The 25,497-nt window shown below is 38.4% G+C and overlaps 1 protein-coding gene across 1 annotated transcript in view; it reads left to right on the top strand.

The window, feature by feature from the left end:
* Positions 1–25,497, top strand: part of KCNH5 (potassium voltage-gated channel subfamily H member 5) — a 350,192-nt gene that overhangs the window by 84,715 nt on the left and 239,980 nt on the right. The window contains exon 7 of the mRNA XM_001100052.5: positions 10,270–10,696. Coding sequence (XP_001100052.1) covers positions 10,270–10,696 — 427 coding nt within the window. The remainder of the gene's footprint in view (positions 1–10,269; positions 10,697–25,497) is intronic.

The following is a 25,497-nucleotide window of genomic DNA, read 5'->3' as shown; positions in this document are numbered from 1 at the left end:
TAGTACATTTTGGATATTGCTGGCAGTAAGTGCCTATTCTTTATCTGTCTGTCTGGCCATATATGCCACTGTGTTTCACTAAGAATATGAATTGGCTAATACAGGTGTTATGCACAAGTTATTTAAATTCAGATCTTCTACAGGAGAATGCTAGCTAATCCATGAAATAATTAGGATTATTTCCCCGTAGAGCTCTTGGTAGCTTGAGTTGGAGAAGTGAATTCTGAACAGGAGAAAAAGCAATATAATTTGTTATCTGGGTTAGAGGTTTAGATAAATGTAGTTTGCAATTTTTTTTCAGTCTTTAAATTGCACTCTACAAAAGGAAATGGAAATGGACTATGTAATCATTCATGTATAAAATCTATTTAGAATAAGAGCCCAATGCTTATGAAACAGAGCTTATTATTGTTCTGTGGTTTCTATCCAGTTGCCTGATGTGGTACTACTCATGAAAATTAAGAAGCTATTAATTATTAATTATGGTATCAGTGCTGGGAGAATCAGAAATTATTATAAGAGATTTGTATATTAAGTTATTCTTTAATTAATGTTTTCATTCTTTCAATCACTAGGTTTCTAAGAGTCCTAGAGTGTGTTAGGGATAAAAGAATGAAGGAAACATGATACACATACACAATCACAAAGAGACAAGTGTCATGAAGAGAATGTACATGGTTCTTTGAGATTATGTAATGAAATGACCTGATCTAGATCAGAAAGGGAAAGTTCCCTAAGGAAGTGATAACTGAGCTATAATCTAAAATATGGATAGAACCAACTAGGCTGAGGAAGGGGCATGAAAGAGTTGTAGAACATTCCATTTAGAAAGAACAGAAAGTGCATAGTCCCTGTGTTTGAGGGAGAATGACATACTCAAAGAATTGAAAGCTGGATGGAGAGTGAGCAGAAGAGAATGGGGCTAGAGTGGTAAGCCTGGACCAGACCATTCAAGACCATATAAACAAAACAGATTTTAGAATAGTGGGAAGCTGTGAGATGATTTTAAACCAGCAGTGATTTTGAAAAGGTGACTCTTATGCAGTGTTCAGAACAGATTGAATGGGTTTAAACAAATGCCTTGACACTTAGGAAACTCCTGTAGATAGAGGAGAGAGATGCTATTAGTATGATCTAAGGACAGGACAGTGGAGGTTGAGAGAAGTAGATAAATTTGAGAGATAGTTAGGAGTTAAAATTACGTATTGATAAAAACAAATATTTTTAAAAAATGGAACCTGAATCAGAACAGTTTCCAAGATCTAACTACCAGTTTACAGGAAAGTGGGAGGACAGAGGATTATAATAGTGACACCATAATGATGAAAACCTCAGAATTCAGAATTTAGGAAACTCTATAGGACAAACAAATAAATTTGACTTCAACAGATTAAAAAAAGGAGAGGGAAATGTGTAGATTAAGAGACACATTAACAAAGCACAAAGTGTGGACCTTCTTTTGTCCTAATTCTAAGAAACCAGCTGGGGAGAGGTTGGGCATTGAGTGGACTGGATATTTGCTGATTTTGAGAAATCTTGTTAGGTTTTATCAGGTGTGATAATGGGTGATAGGTTTGTTGAGTTAAAAAATATGTTGTCTTTTAGAGACATACCCTAAAGTATCTATGGACAAAATTATACATTTTGGATTTGCTTCAAAATAATCCAGTGGGACCAGGAGTTTGTTGTTAAAAGAGAGATGTAGAAGAAGCAAGGGTGGTGATAAGTTAATAATTACTCTAGCCAAGTTATGGGTAAATGGGGGAATTGTTGTGCTATTTATCTGTTTTTTTTTTGTATGTTTGAGCTTTTCCATGATAAAATATTGTTCTGAAATGAATAGGATTTTAAGGTAGGTTGGGTGAGGTGATGTCAGAGAAAGGGATGGCAAGGATACTTCTTGGTTTCTGATTTGCTTAGATAGCTGATTTAGGAGTGTGAGGGGGTGCATTTTTTTTTTCTTAATGAGAGGGACATGATATGTTTAAATATCTGTGGGGAAGATGTAGTTGAAGAGGGTATGGTTGGAGTTTTGAGTAGAGTAGAGAAGGCTTGAAATACAGTGAGCAGGTAAATTTATAAGAAAAACAGGAAACTTGCTAGGTAGTGGACAGATGCATTGAAGGTGATGATAATGAATTTATAGTGGAACCCATTGTATAACTTTCTTGAGCAGTTCATAATACAGATGTGAAGAAAGCTGGTAATTGAGCCAGGACTAGAATTTTGACAGTGGGTGTAAAGGAGAGACAGAGATGCTAAGCAATTTAGGGTGTTGATGTTATTGAAATTATAGGATTGCATAAGAAAAAAGGTAGAGAATGAAGAGGGTTAATAAATTGGGGAAAGGTAGATTTGTCATTGGACTACAGGTTCAGTAAGGATCAACTACTTTTGCAGTTGGTGTAATTGGGCCACTGATCTTGACAGAGAAGCAGCCCTGGTCAGATAGCAGGATGATTCAATTCAAAATTTCAGAGCTGGAGAAAGTTTTGGAATATAACAAATTTTAGATTATGATCATGAGAGTGGGTATCTGAGGAGAAGTAGAAAGGTTGTTGGAGATGAATTGGTGAAGAAACTCCAAGGCCAGGCTATTGGAAGGGTCATCTCCATGGATACCACCCAAGGTGATGTTAAGTTTTAGGTGAGATTGACTTTTAGAAATATTTGTAAGATTTATGAAGTAATAACTTGGAGTTCTTTATTCTAATGGAGTATTTGTTGGCATCCATGATAACAGCGACATATTTCTGAATACAACAGATAAATAACACCCAACAATTGTATATTAAATCTTACTTTACCTGCCCATATCTTTCCTATTTGGGATAATGTCACATTAAAATGGGACCTCTCTATTAATGCGATATATATATTGCCCCAGTGTTATGTCATAGAAATGTGAAATTCTGTGCTCATAAATATGTAACATATGCACTTTTCTTACATTTTTATCAGTTGTCATTTTTCCTGCATATCAAATCACTCTAAGGCTTTACAGATAATGACCACCATAATTTATTCAACTCATGAGTCTGCAGTTCAGTTGGGTGGTTCTGCTGATTTAGGCTAGGTTTGGCTTATCTCAACTAAGTTTACTCGTGCATCTGTGGTCAGCCACTGAGTTGGCTAGGCCTGAATAGTCTAGGATGGCTGAAATGCATGACTCGAAGGGATGCTTCTATGGTCTCTCATCCCCCAAAGCCTAGTGAGTCTTGTTCACACAGCAGCTGGGCTGGTTTCCAAGACCACAGGTGAAGGTGGTGTGCAAGGCCTTTTGAGCCCTAGGCTTGGATCTGCTGCAATCATTTATATCACATTCTGTTGGCCAAAGCAAGTCCTAAAGTCAGTCCAGATTTAAGAGATAGGAAATAGACTGTATCTCTTGATGGGAGGAATTATAAGTAACATTGCAGAGGAGTATGGATACAGGGAGAAAAATAAACACAGCTATGTTTTTGAAACAATCTACCAGAACATTGTATTGTGAGAATGCAAAATGTAGGTGAAAAATCATGCAACTGGATATAACAAGTCTGTATTCCTGCTCTTTTACCTCCACTTAATTATCATGTGTCCTTGGCCAAGAAAGTTAAAGAAAATAGGAAGGAATATTGGCTGAATTATCTACCTGCTATTATTAGTGATGATCAAATGAGAGAATTGATTTGTATTTTGGGTGGCTTTATCATTGCAAGATATTATTTTACTCTGATAACACCTCACATCTCTTTAATGTGGAATAGACAAAAGTAACTTGAAGAGTTACTTTTGGCACAGAGGTGTCTCCTGGATATTACTCCTTGTGCTACTATGGCCTGAGGGGCTTGTCAAGTAAGGAAATTGGCTAGAAAGGTGGAAGGCTGATGGCTGAAAGTCCTCCATTCACCCTGCTGTGTTCTGTTATGCACTTGATGTATTTGATATTCTCTTCCACAGTGGAACCCCAGGGATTTGTGTGTTAACAGCTCAGAGGTTGGGATAGAGGCAGAAAGCCACTGGAGTGCAGAGGAGGGCACAGAAAGATTGGAAAGTTTGGAGTGACATGAAGCAGAAAATCAATGAGTAGCTAAGACTGGTGGAAAGTACAGCATCAAAACATTGTTATGAAAAAGGCGGAAGTACATAAGAAGGGCATTTTTGGAGGATCAACCTCTAAGACTGTCCAGTAGTATCATATGAGTGAAATTAAAATTGCCAACAGGAATTAAATGCAATTTGTGGCCCAATCTAAAGGTTATGAGAATGAATCATAAAATAAGGAAAGTCTCTTATTTTAGATACAATGATGGCTATGACTCCCTGCCCCCCCCAACGAAATATCACAGGATGAGTAAGAAATTATTAATCTGAATCATGTACTGTGGTGAAATGTTAGCTTAATAACACATCAGTGACTATTGGGTTTTCCATAACCTTTTTTTGATGTTTATGACATACTTAAAGAAAAATTATCCCAATCTTAAGTGTACAGCAGAAAGAATTTTCACAAAGTGAACACAGCTAGTGATTAGCAGCCATGTTAGGAAGCAAAATATTGCCAGAACCTGAAGGTTTCCTCATGTCTTTTGTAATCACTGCCCCTCTCCCAACAAAGGGAGACAGTATGCTCATTTAACCCCATGGAGTAGTTCCACCTGTTTCTGAACTCTTCAGAAATGGAATCACACAGCATATACTCTTTTGTGTCTAGCTCCTTTTGCTCAACATGATGTTTGGGGGCAAAAAGGAATCTGGTTTTATTGGAGCACTAGGGCTTTGCAGAGGCATAGAGGGAAATGACCTGGCAGCATAGACAGAGATGGGATTGCGGGCATTGAAGGCCTGTTCAAGAGATTATGCTTAATGTCTGTGATGAGCCCTTGGAGGATATGCTCAGTGCTACCTTTCAGGGAGATTAATATTGCAGCAATGATGTAGGAGAGACTGGGGGTAAGGACAGGAAGGCTGCAGGGTGGTTGGTTGTTGTGGAAAATGTACTCAGAATCTGAAAGACTGGGTCTGAGTGATACTCTCATTCCTTGCTGTCTTTGGACAGTTTGTTCAACCTGACCAAGCTTCAGTGTCCTCATATGAACAATGAAGGTAGGAATCCTGCTATTATGAAAACAAAATGAGTTGATCCATGTTGGAGAACTACAGACTATATAGATATAAGAGTTCCAGGGCCTCCATGAACCCCTATTGTGGGCCATTGCTGTGACTGAGTGGCGAGAAAGAGGAGGCTAGGTATTTAATCTCCTTTATTCAGTCATGTAGAGAATGCTCATGTTTAAGCAAATATTGCAGGTATTCATGTGGTTGGATAAATTACACTTTAGGTATAGAGACTTTCAGAATGAATGAAGGAAGATTCTGGAGACAGACTGCCTGAATGTGAATCTGGGATCCTCCTCTTACTATCTATGTGAACTTAGTCCAATTATTTTTAACTTTTCTGGGCCATGCTTTAACGATAGGTACCACATAGGATTGTTCTGAATTTTAAATTAATTAATACAAAGAAAACACTTAGAATAGTACCTGGCATATAGTAAATAGTCAATGTTATTATTGCCTTGTTTGTCTTTTCCAAGTAGCAATAAATGACCTAACTTTCTGTTGGTTAACTGCATAGAAGTGTGTGGCACAGGCTTGTTGAAATCTTGTTTGCATCCTTCTATCCCTGTAGCTCCAACTTTTTTCTGGGTTACCCACATTAGGATTGAACAGAGTGAGCTCAGCCCTCATCCGTGCACTGTGTATTTGAATATAAATAGTGCCCTGCCCCAATCTCCCTTTTTCCAGTTCCTTTCACTTTTCCTAATAGAGTTGAGTTTTGAGGGGTTTTTTTTGGCAGTTCTCTGATGAATATATTCAACTGATCTCCTGTGTGTGTGACCTGGTAATATGGTTTGGTTGTTTCCCCACCCAACTCTCATCTTAAATTGTAGCTTCCATAATTCCCAGGTGTTTTGGGAGGGACCAGGTGGAGATAATTGAATCATGGGGGTGTTTTCCCCCATACTGTTTTTGCGGTAGTAAATAAGTCTCATGAGATCTGATGGTTTTATAAGGCGTTTCCCCTTTTGTTTGGCTCGTATTCTCTCTTGCCTGATGCCATGTAAGATGTGCCTTTTGCCTTCCTCCATGATTGTGAGGCTTCCAGCCACATGGAACTGTGAGTCCATTAAACCTGTTTTCCTTTATGAATTACCTAGTCTCAAGTATGTCTTTATCAGCAGTATGAAAATGGAGTAATACACCTAGTCAGTGTAGAGATTAAGGATAATTTCTCTTTTGTACTCAATGAAACACACTATTAATGCAACCTTTATTGACTGTTTTGTTCTCTACATTATACTGTTAAATCATTCTGAGTTTGTAATTAAAGCTCCCCAAATTCACCCCCAACATTTGCTAGTTTCACAAAAGTTTATTCTTTCGTTTATTGAATTATTGGCTGCTTAACATATTACCATATGCCAGCTTTGTAATTGACAGTAGATCTACTCCTTAGAGTTTAGAGTTTCCTGGAATATGCAAACACACTTGTAGTAAGTGTGACAGTGAAAATTGTTATAATAGAGATGTGCAGAAACTGTATGATAATAAAAAGGAAGGATACCTAATTCTCCCAGTGGGGGACAGGGGAGAGTATGACAATGAAGATGGCAGAGGTAGGGAGAAGATGTCAGGGTAGTACACGTGGAAGAGAAAGTGTTTGTCATAAACTGTATGTAAGATCCTAACCACTAAGAGAGTGGAGGAAAAAGCCTTTAAACAAAGAGAATAACTTGTAATGTAGCATGAAACAGCATGGACATTCTGAGAACTACTCCTACCTGAGAACGGCAGCAGCCTAGAGAGCAGGTGGAGGAATTGGCAGGAGAGATGCTGAGAGGTAGGCAGGTACAAGGTCCTGGTGGGCTTTGCATGTCACACTTGAAAATTAATATTTATTCCTATAGGTAATGAGCCAACATGAAAGGAGTTTATATTAAAGAGGGACATGGTTAGATAGATATGCATTTAAAAAAATACGAGACTGATAGCCTTTATAGTGTGATCTGTGAATTAGAGGAAGCAAGAATAGAGGTGGGATGGCTGATGGAGAGGCAGTTCCTGTCACACAAGTGAGAAAAAACTGTGAAGTCATGACCAAAACATGCCTATGGGAATGGAAAAGAAGGACATTTTCTGAGAGATTTATTAAATAGATATATTTTGAGCACTTAGGCACTTCGAGTGATGAGACTCTCAGGACTTGATAACCAGCTACATGTGGCAGGAAATGGGAAAAGTGGAGGCTTTGCCCCAGGTCTGAGGGACTGGGTGGATAATGATGTCATTCACATGATAGAAGATAGCTGATTTGGGAGAAGCAAAGGGTTCCCTTTGGGACCTGTTTTTGGATACCTGTGGGATATCCACGTGGAAATGCACAACAGACATTTGGGTTAGTATCAATAACTCAGGAGAGAGGTTTTTTTTGGTGCTAAATGGACTTGAGAATCATTCATATATAGAAGGTGGTTGAAAGGGCGTCAGTTGGAGGGTTGGCTAAAAACCAAGAGGAAGTGGTGCCAGAGGACCTATGGCAGAGAGAGTCTATAATGCTTGGTATATATCTATATACATTACTAATATTTTATATATACTTTATGTATATATATCAAGTATGTATATTTACTAACATTTTATTACTTTTTAAACTTATAAAACACTTTATAATATTTAAGTAGTGTCACACTACTTCTAAACCTATGGTAGAGAGAGTCTATAATGCTTTATAGATATATAACTAATATTTTATATATACTTTATATATCAATGTCTATTTACTAATATTTTATTACTTTTTAAGCTTATAAAACATTTTATAGTTTTTAAGAAGTGTCAAACTACTTCTAAATATTAGAAAATGTGCTTTCAAGTAAGTAGAGTCCAGAGCAGGCCTGTCGGGATGGGTCACCTCCTTTTGGAGCAATCTACTTGCTAGAGATGAAGGATGTATGTCTCTCTGCCATTTGGACCTAATTCTAGTAGGTCCTAACTCATCACATTCTAGTTGGGGCTTGTGTTGGCTTTCTTAGTTTGAATGGGCTGAAGATTTTCTCTCTGTTTTTCCTTCTCTTTGCTTTTAGTTATTTTCAGAGAAAAGAATTCAGGTATAAATGACTTTTCTATGCAGCATTTAAACAGCAGTCCCAAAGTTCCTTTAAAAGTTTGAGCTAACCAGAAAACATTATCTATAACATCATTGTTTTTATTTGTAAACTGAACTCTGTTTGAGCTTTTCATGTATTTCGATTATGCATTTCTTTAGAGCAGAAGTGAGGCATATTTATCTTAATATCCCCAGGGCTTATAACAGAACTTGGCATGTAGGAGTGCTCCATAAATGTTTATTTTTGTGCTACGTGTTGATGACTACACAGTTCCATTTTTGAAAGCTTTCAAGCTTTCTTGACTCTTCTTACCTTCCAACATCTCATGTCACTGAATTACACAAATTTGTCTTCTTTATTTTATTAATTCTACTCTTTTTAACTGACTAAAGTTCACCATCTTTTTCCCCCAAGTGTTAAAGTGAAATGGAAATTTGTTTTTAGGCTGTATATATGCCACAATATTTGAGAGTTTTGACTTAAACAGAGGTAGGCCTAAAGAAATTGAAGTTGAGACAGAAACCCGGCAGGATGACCCTGCTACTCCTCTGTTTCTATAGCGACTCTTGTTTCTACTTCTCTTTGTTATCTTTCTCTTTTAAATTTTCATTATGAAAAATTTCAAACACATACGGCCTTATAGAATATAGTATAACAAACCAGCAAACCAGATGCATTCTTAACTGTTTCTTTCTTTTTTTTTTTGAGATGGAGTCTCGCTCTGTCGTCCAGGCTGGGGTGCAGTGGTGTGATCTCGGCTCACTGTCCCCTCCGTCTCCCAGGTTCAAGCAATTCTCCTTGCCTCAGCCTCTGAGTAGCTGGGATTACAGGCACCCATCACCATGCCCGGCTAATTTTTGAATGTTTTTAGTAGAGACGGGGTTTTGCCATGTTGGCCAGGCTGATCTTGAACTCCTGACCTCAGGTGATCCACCTGCCTCGGCCTCCCAAAGTTATGGGATTACAGGCATGAATTACTGCACCCTGTCAACTGTTTCCTTCTTAATTATCAGGAACTTTACCATGCATAATTAGAGTCTTATTAATATACATCTATTCTACTGCAACAACAAATTCCTCCTTGCTGGTCAGAATTCATGTCAGAGTAAGTTATATTAGATTCCTTGTCTACATTCTGGGAGACAGGGTTAGCAGTAAGGAAGTCCTGGACATGAATGGATTTGCAGGTGATGACTGCACAAGAGGCTTCCTGGATCACTGCTCCATTTTCCCTCCCTGCCTGTTTTGTGAACTGCATCAGGAATGAACTTATCCTACCTCTGCAGGTGGCCTATTACATGCTTCCAAAAAGTAACTATGGGACTTTCACTGATTTAAGAAAGCCTATGCTGTGCTTTGATTGGGATAATCCCTTATTTGTTATGTTAAGCTTCTCAACAAAATATGAATTTTGCGGCTGCTGTTTTTTTTTTTTTGGTGTTCTTTTTGGTGGCTTTTGCTAGAGAATGAATAGAATTTAGGAGGCCACATACCTGTTTCAGCTTCAGCTCTGTTCACGTTTTCAGAACTCTAGAATGTACTGATTCTCATGATTGTGGCAGGAGGTAGTGGGGCCAACAATGCTATTTGTTCATTTTCCCCATATGTACCCAAGGATTTCCTGTTTGATTGCCTGTAAGACTGTGCTTCCTTTTTCAGAGTTCTGCTATTTGGAGCTATCATAAAATAAGAAATGAAAAGAAACCTTTTAGAGTAGAGGGAAAAGTTTATAGGAAAAGGAAATAAAAGTTCTGAATTCAACACCCTTATTTGTATACTCTGTATATAATGCATTTGAGCATTTTTCATCTTTGGTTTCTCTCTGTACCATTTATATTCTACTTATGAAAATAAATTGGGAGTTTCTTAGCTAATGAAAAGTTATTTTATCTAATAATTCACAAATATGAATTTCTGGGTAGGAAGAAATCTATTTTTTTTCCAGTTTATCATTTTGACTTTTTTGATTTCTAAAAATCAGACCTATAGTATACATCTGTTCTTAATATGTAAATGGATGGTTAAATTTATGAAGGTGAGTCATTATATTGTTTCCCCAGCTTTTTTTTTTTTTTTTTTCTGAAAATGTGGTGTCTTTTTTTTTTTTTCAATCCAGGGAATCAGCAGTCTCTTCAGTTCTTTAAAAGTGGTGCGTCTCTTACGACTGGGCCGTGTGGCTAGGAAACTGGACCATTATCTAGAATATGGAGCAGCAGTCCTCGTGCTTCTGGTGTGTGTGTTTGGACTGGTGGCCCACTGGCTGGCCTGCATATGGTATAGCATCGGAGACTACGAGGTCATCGACGAAGTCACTAACACCATCCAAATGGACAGTTGGCTCTACCAGCTGGCCTTGAGCATTGGGACTCCATACCGCTACAATACCAGTGCTGGGATATGGGAAGGAGGACCCAGCAAGGATTCACTGTACGTGTCCTCTCTCTACTTTACCATGACAAGCCTTACAACCATAGGATTTGGAAACATAGCTCCTACCACAGATGTGGAAAAGATGTTTTCAGTGGCTATGATGATGGTTGGCTGTAAGTATTTTAATGTTTTCATTAAAAATTATTATTGGCAGTTTTCCTGGCTACAATCTCAGATAGGATTAAAATGAACTACTTTGTCTTCGGAAAGGTATTTAATCCATCTTATTTGCATTTTTTATCGACTTTAGAAAATAGAAATGCAAAATAATATATTTTACTCTTCAGAACATATTAATGTGTGAAAAACATATTAATGTGTGTACCCAACAGAGCTCTCTTGAAGGAACCAGGACCAGCATCCAGACAGGTGGCATTTAGCACATTCCATAGATTTTGTTGGTAATGTGTTAAATTCCAAAAACAGATAGGATCCAATGTGAAATATATTGTTTATAAATATTCTAGTTAATACTGAATTCCTAAATTAAAGTTGAACTTAGGATACACTTTTGTATAGGTTTTTACAATTAAGACTAGGAGAAGGGGTTTATTAACGTAGTCTTCATTACAGTCACTGTAGGTTGAATATATGCCTATTTGAGGGAATGAAAGGATTGCTGAATATAAGCCCATTCAGCAATGAGAAGTGTCTAGGATTTAACATGTATACCTGAGTACCAAGTTCTTAGAAGTGGAATGCCCCCAAAAGGGACAAAGACCATGTCCTTTGCACTCAGACTGCGACTGGATGGCATCAGAAGACCACGACCTAAAGGAAATACATACCAAAGAAGTTGCTTTTGAAGATCTTGAGGGAGACTTCACCATCATTCATGCCTTCAAGTTGACTTAGATGACTCATTCACACCTAGTTCTGGTACCTAAACTAACCTTAAGATTGTACTGAAGGTGTGATTAGCATTATTAGCCTCTTAAGCCTTCGGATCATGATCATTGGTTTTTTTGTGTGTGTGTCTAAGCTGTTTTTTCTGAGATTCCATGTTACAGAGGCTTAGATTTTGACATTGATGGTAAAAGTTCTTGGAGTCCAGGGACGTTGGCTGGACTGTGAAAGGTTAATATCTTGGGTCTAAGCAGGTAGTTTTCATCGTTTAGAATGTCTGAAAGCTATTGGAGCATCAGTGTTGGCAGTTGTTCAGCTTCTGTTTGTCCAATACACCCTTGTACAGGTATAGGAATAAGAACACGCAGACTCTATTTGCTGGTTAGAGCTTGCAGTTAGAAAGAGAGTGAGAATTCCAAGTGCTGTCTGCTCCAGAGGCTTTCAGCCAGAAAATGTCCTTATACACAGGGAGAGATCCTGATGATTAATTAAACTGATACCTACATATCCAAAGTGGTAAGATGTATGGGCAAAAATGTACTTTATAAATTCAGAAGACAACATTTTGTCAGATGCTGTATTTAGCACCATACTACTTTTCATATTTATACAATACATTTTGCCTTATACTTGAGCATAGATTTAAAAAAACCTTTTTGTTTTGAAGTAATTATAGATTCATTGGAAGTTGCAAAAATAGTATGGAAAGGGCCTTTGTTATCTTCACCTAGTTTCCTCCAATAATTACATCTTATATAACTATAGCTCAGTGTCAAAATTGACATTGATATAATGTATGTGTATAGTTCTGTATTGTTTTATCACATGTGCAGGTTTCTTTAATTACAACTGCAATCAAGATACGGAACCATTCCTTTACCACAAAGCTCTCTCTCCTATGTAATCTAACCATTTCCCCCAACTATCCCTATTCCCTGAAAACTACTAATCTGCTCTCCATCTTTATAATTTTGTGATTCTGAGTGTGTTATATACATTGAATTATGTAAAATGTAACCTTTTGAAATGGGCTTTCTCCACTCAGCATAATGCCCCTGAGATCCATCTAAGTTGAGTGTATCAATAATTAATTTGTTCTTTTTTATTGCTTAGTAGTAGTTTATGGTTAGGATGTAGTACTGTTTAACTCACCATCTATTGAAGGACATTGTATTTGTTTCCAGTTTTTGGCTATTACAAATAAAGCTGCTACTTGTGCCAGGATCCTAGTCAATCTGTGTGGCAGTCTGGGAAGCACCACTTGTAACCTTATAACTCAAAAACAGAAAAATGTTTTATCAAAAGATTGATGGAGACACCAACTGCCTATATTCTGTTGAGAAAAATAATCACTACTTGCAAATGATAGACTCTTTTTCTAGAGAAAGTCATCCAAAATTTATGTGCCTTTCAGCAAAATTTAGAAGTATGAGTGTGGCAACAATCCCAATTCCTAGGTCCTTATGAGCCCTCTTTTCAATGGCCTTTCCTTTCCTAGGATTTGCTACCCTAATGCTAAGTTGGATGTGGACTCTGTCTAGGAATACAGTCTCAAAAGTTTTCCTTGTTGATATATCAGACATATCTTCAAAAAATAGTATTGACCTTCCCCTACTCCCACTCAACTGAGATGCCATCCAGATCTCTCCTATGTCAGCAGCATCCCAGAATACTTTTCTTACCTGCTACCTAGGAATTTCTTAGACTTAAGTCCTTTGTTCCTACATTTGCCCAACATGGGAAATCTTCTGTTCAGATTTCTGAATTGGAAGGGTTGCCTGATGCTTCTCTATATACATCTACCATCATGCATTCTTTACCTGAAATTTGTTTTCTCTCGGTTTTTTCATGCTCTGTCTGCCTTGAGTGACCTCCACTGCTCTGGTAGCAGCCATTACTCCCCAGGGTAGTCACGTCCTCCCCATTCCTCTGTATCTGTCCATTCATGAATGAATCCAGCTACTCTGCTGACATTCACAAAATTCACTACCAAAGGGCTTTTGTGAGAGAATATTTTTGCAGTTTAGTTCTGCAGCACTTGTGGAAAACAGTATGTATGTACGTACGTGTGTGTGTGTATGTGTATTTAGATCAAGATGTAAGTAATCTCCTTGCTAATTTGCTTGGTAAATACTTAATGATGCCTTCATGAAATGTTTTCTAATCCATTTTATTTACATAATCTTATTATTGAGCCCCTAATAATATTAGATTTTCTAAGGATTAGGCACATTGACTAATTTTGCTGCTATTCAGAAGGCACCATAGTACACGGATGATTTGTTTTGATGACTATAAAACAAAGGAATGCATGATGGAATTTTTCTAATAGGATTATACTCTTGTCTTAATATGTTTTTATAAATTCTCTTCCAAACATTTATCAAGAAAGCAGTTACTTAGTTCCTTCTTTATTACTAAATTATCACATAAGCTGTATTTTAGTTTAATCTAGCCATTTTAAGGAACTCTACATTTGCATATTTCATTATAATTTTATAAAAGAAAGAAGCATATAAAATAAAAATATGTTTTGAATAACTCTTTGCCTTAAATAAGTTCAACCATTAATTTTTTATCTCTCCATATATACGTCTTAGTACACTATTAAATATGTTATTAAATGTATATTCAGCATATGTCAAAGGGCTATGAGATTGGAATTTGGGTATTCATTTGCTCTAAAAGCATTTTTCTACTTTTTCTATTGTCTGCTTTGGTAAATTGAGACAGGCTGGCCCATGCAGTATGTGTCAATGAGAATTTGTCCTGCTGTGATGCAATGCAAACTGAGTCTTAGAAAGCAAAACAAACCAAACTAAAAATTATAAAGATAAAAATTGCTGGGGTTTAATTGGTAGACAGGAAGCTCTGTCATAACGATGTTAATCTGCAATTTTCAAATAAGATGTAATTGGTAATCACGTAAACAGTCTAAAAACTTTCTGTAATTGACTAGTATGATCTGCAATGCAGCAGACAAATGGTTTAGCACATTTAAAAGTATAGCAAGACCATCTGCCAGTGGGATGCATATGACAAGAAATCCAAATCTTCGTGTAGGCAGTTAAGTGCAACTGGGAAGCATTTAGTTGCACACTGGTCAATCAGCACCATGCAGAGGAGACCAATGCCACACATCATATTCTTATGTTGATGAGCTTCTTCAGCATCCTCTGTGGAATTCAGATAAAAGTCAAGCTGAAATTATGCGCATTGCCCTGACCTCTCCCCACAGGAAAAGGAAATAAATAGAAGATGGTAAGATCCAGAGATTAGGAGAATATAGAGTAAGTTGAGAGCAAAGGCCTGTGTGACCGTGTGACCCTGGGGAGTCTTTACATCTCTCTGAGTTTTATTTATTTATTTTTTTCAATTGTGAAATGCCAAAGTTGAAGTCAATGACTTTTAAGGTCCCTTTCAGGGCTAACATTCCATACTTCTAAGATTCTATTGGTGCAGTTATGCCCCTGTCCATGGCATGGAGCTGGTTATTGGAGATGAGGTTAAGATGGAAACAAAGTGGTGTCACAAAGATGTTAGGGCTTTTTACATATAGTGTGTACATTGCTTTATGGAGAGTAAGATGTATTTTCTATAGAAAATGTTCTGTAAAGATTAAGAGGAAAAGTTGTCAAGGAATAAATATTATGGAGAAAAGAAAATACGCTTTTGGAAAGAGAAGTGTTTTTCCATATAGAAATTAGGCAGCTAGGAAGACTGAAAGGCATGTGTCTCAGGGCAAAGGATCGGGGCCCAGGAAGAGACTGCACACCATGCTCAGTGGGACTTGGACTTGGAGAGGTACTCGACCTAGATGGATATCCAGACAGGCTTAAAAGTGGGTTGTTGCCCTTTCCTAATATTAGAAAAAAATTATTCTACAAATCTTAATATGCGACTTTAGGCATTTCAGGTATAATATTAAGTTCCATGTTAAAATTTTTATTGGCCTTGTTATTGCGGTGTAGGTAGAAAATGCAGTGTGTACATGCTGATTTTCATTTCTGGCTTTAGTTTTAGCCAGATGGGGAGAGCTTTACGCCTAATGTTTATTTTGGAAACTGGGTCAATTCTTTGTGTCTGCTTTACCATAGCTTGTAAAGAAGACTTTGTCTTTTTTCTTTTCTTTTATGAGCTGAGGTTCCCATGAGAAAAAACATTTTATGGAGCCCCAGGTTCAGGGTTATGGCACCTTTTTTCATGGTTTAGCAGTCTCAGATGTGTAGTTGGGTAAAGACTGTGTGATGTACACTTGACTCCCTGATTCTTATTCCAACTAGGGCTTGTGTCTTTTGCAGGAATATTCTTTTATACCCATCTTTCTTTTCATGCCTAGTCACATTTTCACAAAGCATCTCAAATTCTGTAAAGGTTGACTTTCCCCAGAAAATAATAGGACATTTTCTTGATAGGCTATTAACTAGCCTGAACTCTTTGCAAGGATCTTCATTTCTTGTGTCCTTGTATCACTCAAAATTATTTAATTCATTCAGCCTTGTGCCAGGTGTTCTGGTATACATTGTTATTCAAGAAACACTAGATACTTTTGAGCCCTCAGTAACCTTTTAATATGGTAAGAGAGTCAAACAAGAAAATCACTGATCCATCTGTGTCTCCCTTACTCTCTCCATCCCCATCTCAGTGTCCATCTCTGCCTTCATCCTCATCTCATCTCTTTTTATACTGTGAACTAAGAGGGAATAAAGAAGTTGGACTTGTGAGAACATGATCTGTCTTTGTCCTGTTCATCATTGTATATTTAGCACAAAGCATTATCTCCTACTTGATAGTTGAGCCCATTGAACACATGTTGAATGAATTAATGAATGAATAAAAATGTTTGCCTAGTTCAGCCTGAGGGAGCCCAGGAAGACTTCTAGGAGGAAGTGACTCTTGAGCTCAGAATACAAAATAAGTAGGTAAATGAGGCAGGACTTAGGTACTTTCCAGGTATAGAGAACATAGTATATGTAAAAATATAGGAATCAAATAGCTTGGCCCTTTTGAGGAACTCCATGCATTTCACTTTGACTTGAGTGGAAAGTAGATGTGAATAGAAAGAAATAAAAGAACCAAGAGTCAAAAAGCTTTCCATAACTTCACAAGGAGTTTGTCTTTTATCCTAAAGGTTGTGAGATAAATAAGAAAAAATTGATTCTTTATTGTGGACAATGAATTGGAGGAGATAAAGGCTACTGGCAGAGAGACCAAAGTTAGGAGACTGTTGTAGCAATCCAAGAAGACATAAACTGAGGTGGTAGATACATGGAGGATGGTATAGATTTAGAGTTGGCAAACTTTTTTTTTTTTTCCCTGTAACTGGGCAGATAGTAACTATCTTAGGCTTTGTAAGCCATATGGTCTCTGTTGCAAACTATTCACCTCTGCTTTTGTAGTGCTAAAACAGCCATAAACAATACATAAACAGATGAGTGTGGCTATGTTCCAATACAACTTTAAGCAGGTGGCAGATCAGATTTGGCACATGGTCTGTGGTTTCATGGTTTGTGAAAAGATCGTGGACTTTGAAGTCAGACAAATGACTCTAAGTTCAATTTTTTGCATCATAACTTACAAGAATTTGTATGAGTTTTATAAACCATCATTTGTAAAATGGAGATAATAGTCTCTACTTTGCAGAGTTATTTGTGATACCCCAGAAGAGTTTGTATGTAAGCTTCCTGAAACTTTTTTTTTTGAGACAGAATTTTGCTCTTGTTGCCCAGACTGGAGTGCAATGGCGCGATCTCGGCTCACTGCAACCTCTGCCTCCCAGGTTCAAGCGATTCTCCTGCCTCAGCCTACCAAGTAGCTAGGGTTACAGGCAGCACCACGCCTGGCTAATTTTGTAATTTTAGTAGAGATGGGGGTTTCACCATGTTGGTCAGGCTGATCTCGAACTCCTGACCTCAGGTGATCCACGCACCTTGGCCTCCCAAAGTGCTGAGATTACAGGCCTGAGCCATCGCGCCTGGCCAAGCTTCTTGAAACTTTTAAAAAAGTTTTTATGGGTGAATGAATGAACGTGTGGGATATTTTAGAAGGACGAGTTCAAAAGCACTTGTAGATTTCTGGCAAATTCAGCTGAATGTATGATGAAGCTTTTTTTCTAAAATAGGAAAGAAGGTGGAGGAAAGTGGTTCTTTTTCCTGCGGGTTATTCTGATGGAAATGTTCATTAGGCCGTTAGAAATGTGGTTCTGGTTTCCAGAGCTATGAGGCACAGAGAGATCTCTTAGGGAATAACAATGTATAGAAAGTAATCATGTCAAGGAAGTGTGGGGTGCAGTCAGCGTAAAGCTGGCCAAGGGTAGACTCTGAAGAAGGAGAGCCACAGAGGGGCTGAGAAGAGAACCCAGGCAGGTCGAATGGAAGCATGGCTCTGGAAGGAGAGTCTGTTGCTAACAAAAGATGAGAGAGCTTTAAGAAGGAAGGGAGAACAACAGGACCACTGGGAGAGCAAGTCAGGAGAGATCTGGGTGGCCTTAGGAGGTCATCAGTGACTTTCCCTGACTTGTTTCATTGGCTAGTTGAGGGGAGATAGCCACATGGGGAACTGGTGGGGTCCAAACCATTTTTTCCCCTATATGAAGGAAAATAATGTATTATTAGCCATTAAATTCATGGCGGTAGATTATGCTAATACAGTATTTTTCACAGCCAATATTTTTTTCTAAATCAAGTTTCAAGTTCAACAAAATATACTTGTTAGATTATTAGATCCATGACCTATACATGGAATTTCTCTTTTGTGTTATAAAACGAAAGATAACATTGACTTAGAAGTTTTTATGAAATTGAACTTTCTTAGAACAGACATTTTAGTCAGTGAGAATTTTATTTACTTATTTGGTGACTTTCCAATGAATGTAATGTTAATTCCTATGAGAAAATATTTTTCAGGACACACTGTCGCCTGGTAGGTGAAGTGATACTCTGCTGTAGAACAGGCAATGGGCATGCGGATGATTCTCACATATGTGATATCCGTCTATTGACATCTGTTTTAATTTTGCTTAATATGTAATACTTAATTTTTTTTCCACAGGCCGAAAGACTCACAAATTCATAGATGAATATATTTAGAACTTATTAAAATAAATGTCATATCAAAGGCCTTTAGGCATGGATTTAAGAATTTCTTTGATATGGCCAGAGAGGGGATTTTATTTGGAGTAATTTCTAAGCCAGCTCCTAAGTGACTTCTTCTTCCCTACTTATTTAATATTTTCGTATGTTGTGACAACTGAGTTAGCCTTCCCTGGGAGGTGAGGCACCAGGCACATGGTTGTGCTCTAGGCTGAGTGTGTAGGTAAGGAGATCTTTATGGGGTGAGAATTATATTCAAGTTGACTCTCAGGAAATACTGGAGGCTTTAAAAATTCCCTTTGAAGCTAGCTCTGTAGCTACCCTTTTTAGACTCTAACTCCTTTAAAGTTGAACTTATTTTTAACAACCCCCCACAAATCTTAATCTGTGAAGGTCTAATTTGAGACCATTACTCATTTACAGTGTCCTGTAAGGGAAAGACATTTAAATTCATGCCTCTAGTTAGGCATCAGCAAGGGAGGCAGGTCTGGTGTTGACTCTTCTGATGAGACTTCGGTATGGGAATCATAGACCTCGGGAACTTTTCTTAGACTGGGTTGTTGGGTTTTCCTGTTGGTTTCCTTAGAAAATGTCCAAAAGGTCCCTTCATAGGTCTGTTTCCCCCACTTCTTTCCCTTATGAAGACCTAGCTAGAGAACAGCAGACCCTCCTCCCCAGGCACACACTGACACTCCAAATTCCTTCATCCTGTGCCCTTTTGCTGCCCATCTGGATCTATTTGTCTCTTTTTCTGTTCCAGGGTTGCTGAGCACTAGCTGGAGTCAACTAGACAGCCCTGTGAACAGCTGCCCCTCAAATGAATGGTTAGCAGCCTTACAAATCTTCTTCCTCTAACATTTTGCTGAGCAACGATTCCTGTACAACTCTCACACATTCTCTACCTTTCCCAAACCTATGACCACTCATCTTCAGTGCAGCAGATGGCCTTCCTTTTACTTCTGTGAAAAAGAAGAGTGTTGCAGATGTGCATTCCTTGACACTCCTGACTCTCCCCTTAGGAAGGTGGGCTAGGGGCGGCCAAGGGTGCAAACCATTCAGGGCCTTGTAGGACAGGATAGTAGCCTTTACTCTGAGCCAGATGGTTTCAGACCAGACTGGCTTGATTTGTCTTATGTCTTACAAATACCAATGCAGCTGCTGTGTGGAAAATAGACTGCACAGGGTCAAAAATAGAAGAAGACAGACAGGTCAAGGTGAGCGATGATGATGGTGGTGGTTAGAATTGGTTAGATTCCGGACATATGGTAAGACCAGCAAAACATGAGGGTTTGAGAGAAAGAGAGTCAGGATTTAAGGCTTTCGGGGCAGGCAACTGCTCTGAAGTTAGTGATGTGTGGTCCTTTGTTGTGTCCTGTGGGCAGTTACATGTATGATTCTAGCATTCAGTGAAGTGGCCCAGGATTTGTACATAGATTTGTGCTGTAGCTAGACTTGTTTTCCCTTCCAGTTGTTTGTCCTTCCTCCCCTCCTCCTTCTTTTTTTTTTTTTTTTTGAGATAGAGTCTCACTCTGTTGCCCAGACTGGAGTGCAATGGTGTGATCTCCACTTACTGCAACCTCTGCCTCCTGGGTTCAAGTGATTCTCCTGACTCGGTCTCCTAAGTAGCTGGGATTACAGGTGCCCGCCACCATGCCCGGCTATTTTTTTTTTGTATTTTTAGTAGAGACGGGGTTTCACCCTGTTGGTCAGGCAGGTCTTGAACTCCTGACCTTGTGACCCGCCCACCTCGACCTCCCAAAGTGCTGGGATTACAGGTGTAAGCCACTGTGCCTGGCCTTTTTTTTTTTTTTTTTTTTTTTTTTTTGGGACAGGGTCTCGCTCTATCACCAAGGCTGAAGTGCAGTAGCATGAGCTCAGCTTACTGCAACCTCCTTCTCCCAGGTTGAAGCAATCTCACTTCTCAGCCTCCCAAGTAGCTGGGACTACAGGTGTGCACCACCATGCCCAGCTGATTTTTGTATTTTTTGGTAAAGACAGGGTTCACCATGTTGGCTAGGCTGGTCTGGAAATCCTGACCTCAAGTGATCTGCCTACCTTGGCCTTCCAAAGTGCTGGAATTACAGGCGTGAGCCACTGCACCCAAGCCTGTCTGTCTTCTGCGTTGTCCATCTCTCTCTTTACTGGCTCTTTCTCATCAGCTGATAAACATGCTCATGTCTTTTTAGTCCTAAGCTAATATGCATATGTGAATAAAACACTTGATCTGGACCTTGCATTCTCTTTGCCTTATTATCCACCAATTCTTCCCTTTTTAAGCTTTCTAAAGCATGTGTCTTCACTTCCTTTTCTCCATTTCCTCCCTATTGAAAATGGGCTTCTTCTCCTGTACTGCCCTCAGAGTACATTTGCTAGATTTTGTAGACACTTTTTCATGCATTGGTCTCTTTAATATTTCTCTCTTTCTGGCTCTCCCTTGACCTCTCTTGCTATTTCGTCCCTGTTTGCTTTGCTAGATCATGTTACTGTGTCTCTATTGAAAACTGTGATATTGGGAACAAATTATTGAAAGATCAAGGACAGCTCTCCTGATAGGCTGAGCAGTTTCTCCCACAAAAAATGACTTCATGGGAGCCAGATGACTCCCAGATATTTTGCTTGATGGTCCACCATTAGAAATCCTGCTTCATGTGTTCTTGACTCCAGAAGGCCCCTTGAAGCTGCCATTTTGCCCTCTAAAGGATGTAAGTCCCTCATCTCTGTACCAGATTGGACTGATTTTTAGACTGGCACAGTGTCTCAATGAAGAGAAAATAATTGCTGAGATTTCAGAGGAGGGTGGAGAAGACGTCTGGAGCATGGGCTGTCGCTTGGCAGGCAGGGGTGGGAAGGAGCTAAGGTAATGATGCCAAGAGGAAGAAGATAAACTTTTTACTTTTTCCTAGCTCTATGGGAAAAATAACCAGGGATTGTTAATTCACACCACCTTTTCCCTGGTTTACTGCCATAAGACCTTTTTTCTCCAGTCTATCCAAAGTGTCCCTGTCACTTTATACTTCATTATTTCTTCATCATGGTCTTTAATTATATTCTTTAATTTTTTCTTTATGTAATTATTGCTTGTCTTTCCAACTAAAATAGGAGCTGCAAAGGCAGGGAGCTTGTCTTTCTAGTTCCACTCTGTATCCCTGGTGTAACAGGAGTGTGGCAGGTACTCAATACATCCTCCTTGAAGAAATAAATGTATTTTGATCTCCATATTTGGAAAGTTGTAAATTCAAAACCATACTAGTTCTCCAGACCTAAATTCTTCAGTCTTGGGTTTAAATTTTTATACAATGAAACATAGGTGAATGAACATGTGGCTGATTTCATTTTTCTGTACAGAGCTAATAACTTCGTTTAGGGCCTCCTCCCTCATCCCCCCACTTTTCCACCTTTCATAGTGAGCTTGACTGCCGCATCTGTGCTGTGGCTGTACTGGCCACTCTTTGTCTGCCATGTTGTAGAGTTCTGGATGGGAAGCTGGATGTACTTCTCTGCTGCCTTTGATTTTTCCTTCAGCCTATTTTGGGTTTCTCTTGTTACCTCCTATAGTTCCTTTTATTCTGCCCTCTTATGTTTCACTGCTACCCACCCCCATGTTTTCTGGGAAAAGAGCTAAGATTTTAAAGTGAAAACAAAACACAACAAGAACAACGACCAAAAAAAGCCATTTGCTATCTCAAGGGCCTGGCACTTGCAAAGGAAATCTATGCTTTTAAGATTATTGTTTTGGCTATGGGCTTTCAAAAAGTCTAATTTGAAACTCAAAGCTAAGCTGCTTTCTTTGTTCTCAACAGTAACCACACTCCTCTTGAAAAGTGACTGCCACTGTTTCAGTGAGAGGATAGCAAAAGGGTCATTAGGAAGAGCTAGGAATTAGAGGGACTGAAAACACTCTGCACATGTGTGTCCCTCATCCTCGATCATGCTGAGGCCTGGCATAAATGCACTTGCCATACTTCCAATGTTTCTTTGTTCATTGGATACAGAAGAGAACAACCTGGGAATTTTAATGGTTTGGAAACAACTGTCTGTACTATGGGCGGAATTTGATTATGAAATTTGGATAGTCTCTTCTATAGAGGGCAACACAAGGTCAGGACTGCTTCGACTTAGATCAGAAGCACAAATATCCTTTTTGGTGTTTGCTAAAGAAACAAAACTGTATAAGTATATTTTAAATAAATTTGCATCTGTAGTCCCAGCTACTAGGGAGAGTGACGCAGAAGTTTAGCTTGAACCCAGGAGGCAGAGATTGCAGTGAGATCATGACACTGCACTCCAGCCTGGGTGACAGAGCGAGACTCCATCTCAAAAAGAGAGAGAAAGAGAGAGAGAAAGAAAGAAAAAGAAAGACGAAGAAAGAAAGAAAGAAAGAAAGAAAAGAAAAGAAAAGAAAAGAAAAAAGAAAAGAAAAGAAAAGAAAGAAAGCGTTTGAAAAAAGTGTGTCCATTTACTCACAGGGAGATTTCAGTGGCTTCTGATGTTTGACCAGAGCCTTTCTGTGCTGTGTAATTCTAACTGCTAATTTATTCAGTCATTAGAGAGAAGTTTCCAGAGAAAAAGGGGTGACTGGGATTTGGATAATAGCTAATACCAGAAAGACAGAGCTGAGATAAACAGGAAGGAACACAGGGCCCACAGAAGAAGGGAAGGAAATCTCAAATACTTTCCACATCTCTGGTTCTCCTGCCTTCTTTTTCATTTAATCTGTGTGGTAATTCAGATTATCTGACTGTAGTTTTTTAAATTTAATTTTTTGATCGAGGTAACACATGCATGTAGTTTAAGGAACCAAATAGCGCTATAAGATTTATTTTGAAAAATAGAAATTCCTTGATCTTCATGCCTTTAGACATTTCCCAGAGATGACTTTCAAATCATTTTCATTTTTTTGGTGGCATTTATCTTTTTTGTTTTTACATGATTATTGGAGAGAATTTTCAGTTTTAGTCATTGTCTGTTGACTTCCATCTTTGGAAGATGAAAATGAAATTATATAATTCTCTTTCCTGTCCTATTTAACTACCACTACACACACACACACACACACACACACACACACACACACACACACACACACACAGATATACATATAATATATTTGTGCATATATATGCATTTTCCAATTTTCTAAATCGTCTCTGTATTTAGATCATAATTTTGATCAAATCAATAGCTGTTTTCATTATTATGACTAGGTAAATGCTATTTACAACTGAGTCATATGTTATACTCTGATTATTTTCCTGTATAACATTTGGTTTCCCCTAGGGTAATCATTGTCATAATTTTTTTTTCTTAGTTTCTTATGTGCTTCTTTTTTTTTTTATTATTATACTTTAAGTTCTAGGGTACATGTGCACAACATGCAGGTTTGTTACGTATGTATACATGTGCCATGTTGGTGTGCTGCACCCATTAACTCATCATTTACATTAGATATATCTCCTAATGCTATCCCTCCCCCCCTCCCTCCACAAAAGGCCCCGATGTGTGATGATCCCCTTCCTGTGTCCAAGTGATCTCATTGTTCAATTCCCACCTATGAGTGAGAACATGTGGTGTTTGGTTTTCTGTTCTTGTGATAGTTTGCTGAGAATGATGGTTTCCAGCTGTATCCATGTCCCTACAAAGGACATGAACTTATCCTTTTTATAGCTGCATAGTATTGCATGGTGTATATGTGCCACATTTTCTTAATCCAGTCTGTCACTGATGGACATTTGGGTTGATTCCAAGTCTTTGCTATTGTGAATAGTGCCGCAATAAACATATGTGTACATGTGTCTTTATAGCAGCATGATTTATAATCCTTTGGGTATACACCCAGTAATGGGATGGCTGGGTCAAATGGTATTTCTAGTTCTAGATCTTTGAGGAATTGCCACACTGTCTTCCACAATGGTTGAACTAGTTTATAGTCCCACCAACAGTGTAAAAGTGTTCCTATTTCTCCACATCCTGTCCAGCACCTGTTGTTTCCTGATTTTTTTAATGATCGCCGTTCTAACTGGTGTGAGATGGTATCTCATTGTGGTTTTGATTAGCATTTCTCTGATGGCGAGTGATATGAGCATTTTTTCATGTGTCTGTTGGCTGCATAAACGTCTTCTTTTGAGAAGTGTCTGTTCATGTCCTTTGCCCACTTTTTGATGGGGTTGTTTTTTTTCTTGTAAATTTGATTGAGTTCTTTGTAGGTTCTGGATATTAGCCCTTTGTCTGATGAGTAGATTGCAAAAATTTTCTCCCATTCTGTAGGTTGCCTGTTCACTCTGATGGTAGTTTCTTTTGCTGTGCAGAAGCTCTTTAGTTTACATAGATCCCATTTGTCAAATTTGGCTTTGGTTGCTGTTGCTTTGGTGTTTTAGGCATGAAGTCCTCACCCATGCCTATGTCCTGAATAGCATTACCTAGGTTTTCTTCTAGGGTTTTTATGGTTTTAGGTCTAACATTTAAGTCTCTAATCCATCTTGAATTAATTTTCTTGTAAGGAGTAAGGAAAGGATCCAGTTTCAGCTTTCTACTTATGACTAGCCAATTTTCCCAGCACCATTTATTAAATAGGAAATCCTTTCCCCATTTCTCGTTATTGTCAGGTTTGTCAAAGATCAGATGGCTGTAGATGTGTGGTATTATTTCTGAGGGCTCTGTTCTGTTCCATTGGTCTATATCTCTGTTTTGGTACCAGCACCATGCTGTTTTGGTTACTGCAGTCTTGTAATATAGTTTGAAGTCAGGTAGCGTGATGCCTGCAGCTTTTTTCTTTTGGCTTAGAATTGTCTTGTCAATGCAGGCTCTTTTTTGGTTCCATATGAACTCTAAAGCAGTTTTTTCCAATTCTGTGAAGAAAGTCATTGGTAGCTTGATGGGGATGGCATTGAATCTGTAAATTACCTTGGGAAGTATGGCCATTTTCACGATATTGATTCTTCTTATCCATGAGCATGGAATGTTCTTCCTTTTGTTTGTGT

The sequence above is a fragment of the Macaca mulatta genome, chromosome 7 (genome assembly GCF_049350105.2).
Source record: "Macaca mulatta isolate MMU2019108-1 chromosome 7, T2T-MMU8v2.0, whole genome shotgun sequence".
In the NCBI taxonomy this organism is placed as follows: domain Eukaryota; kingdom Metazoa; phylum Chordata; class Mammalia; order Primates; family Cercopithecidae; genus Macaca; species Macaca mulatta.
Note: the sequence above shows the minus strand (reverse complement) of the source record. Positions and strands in the feature narration are given on the sequence as shown.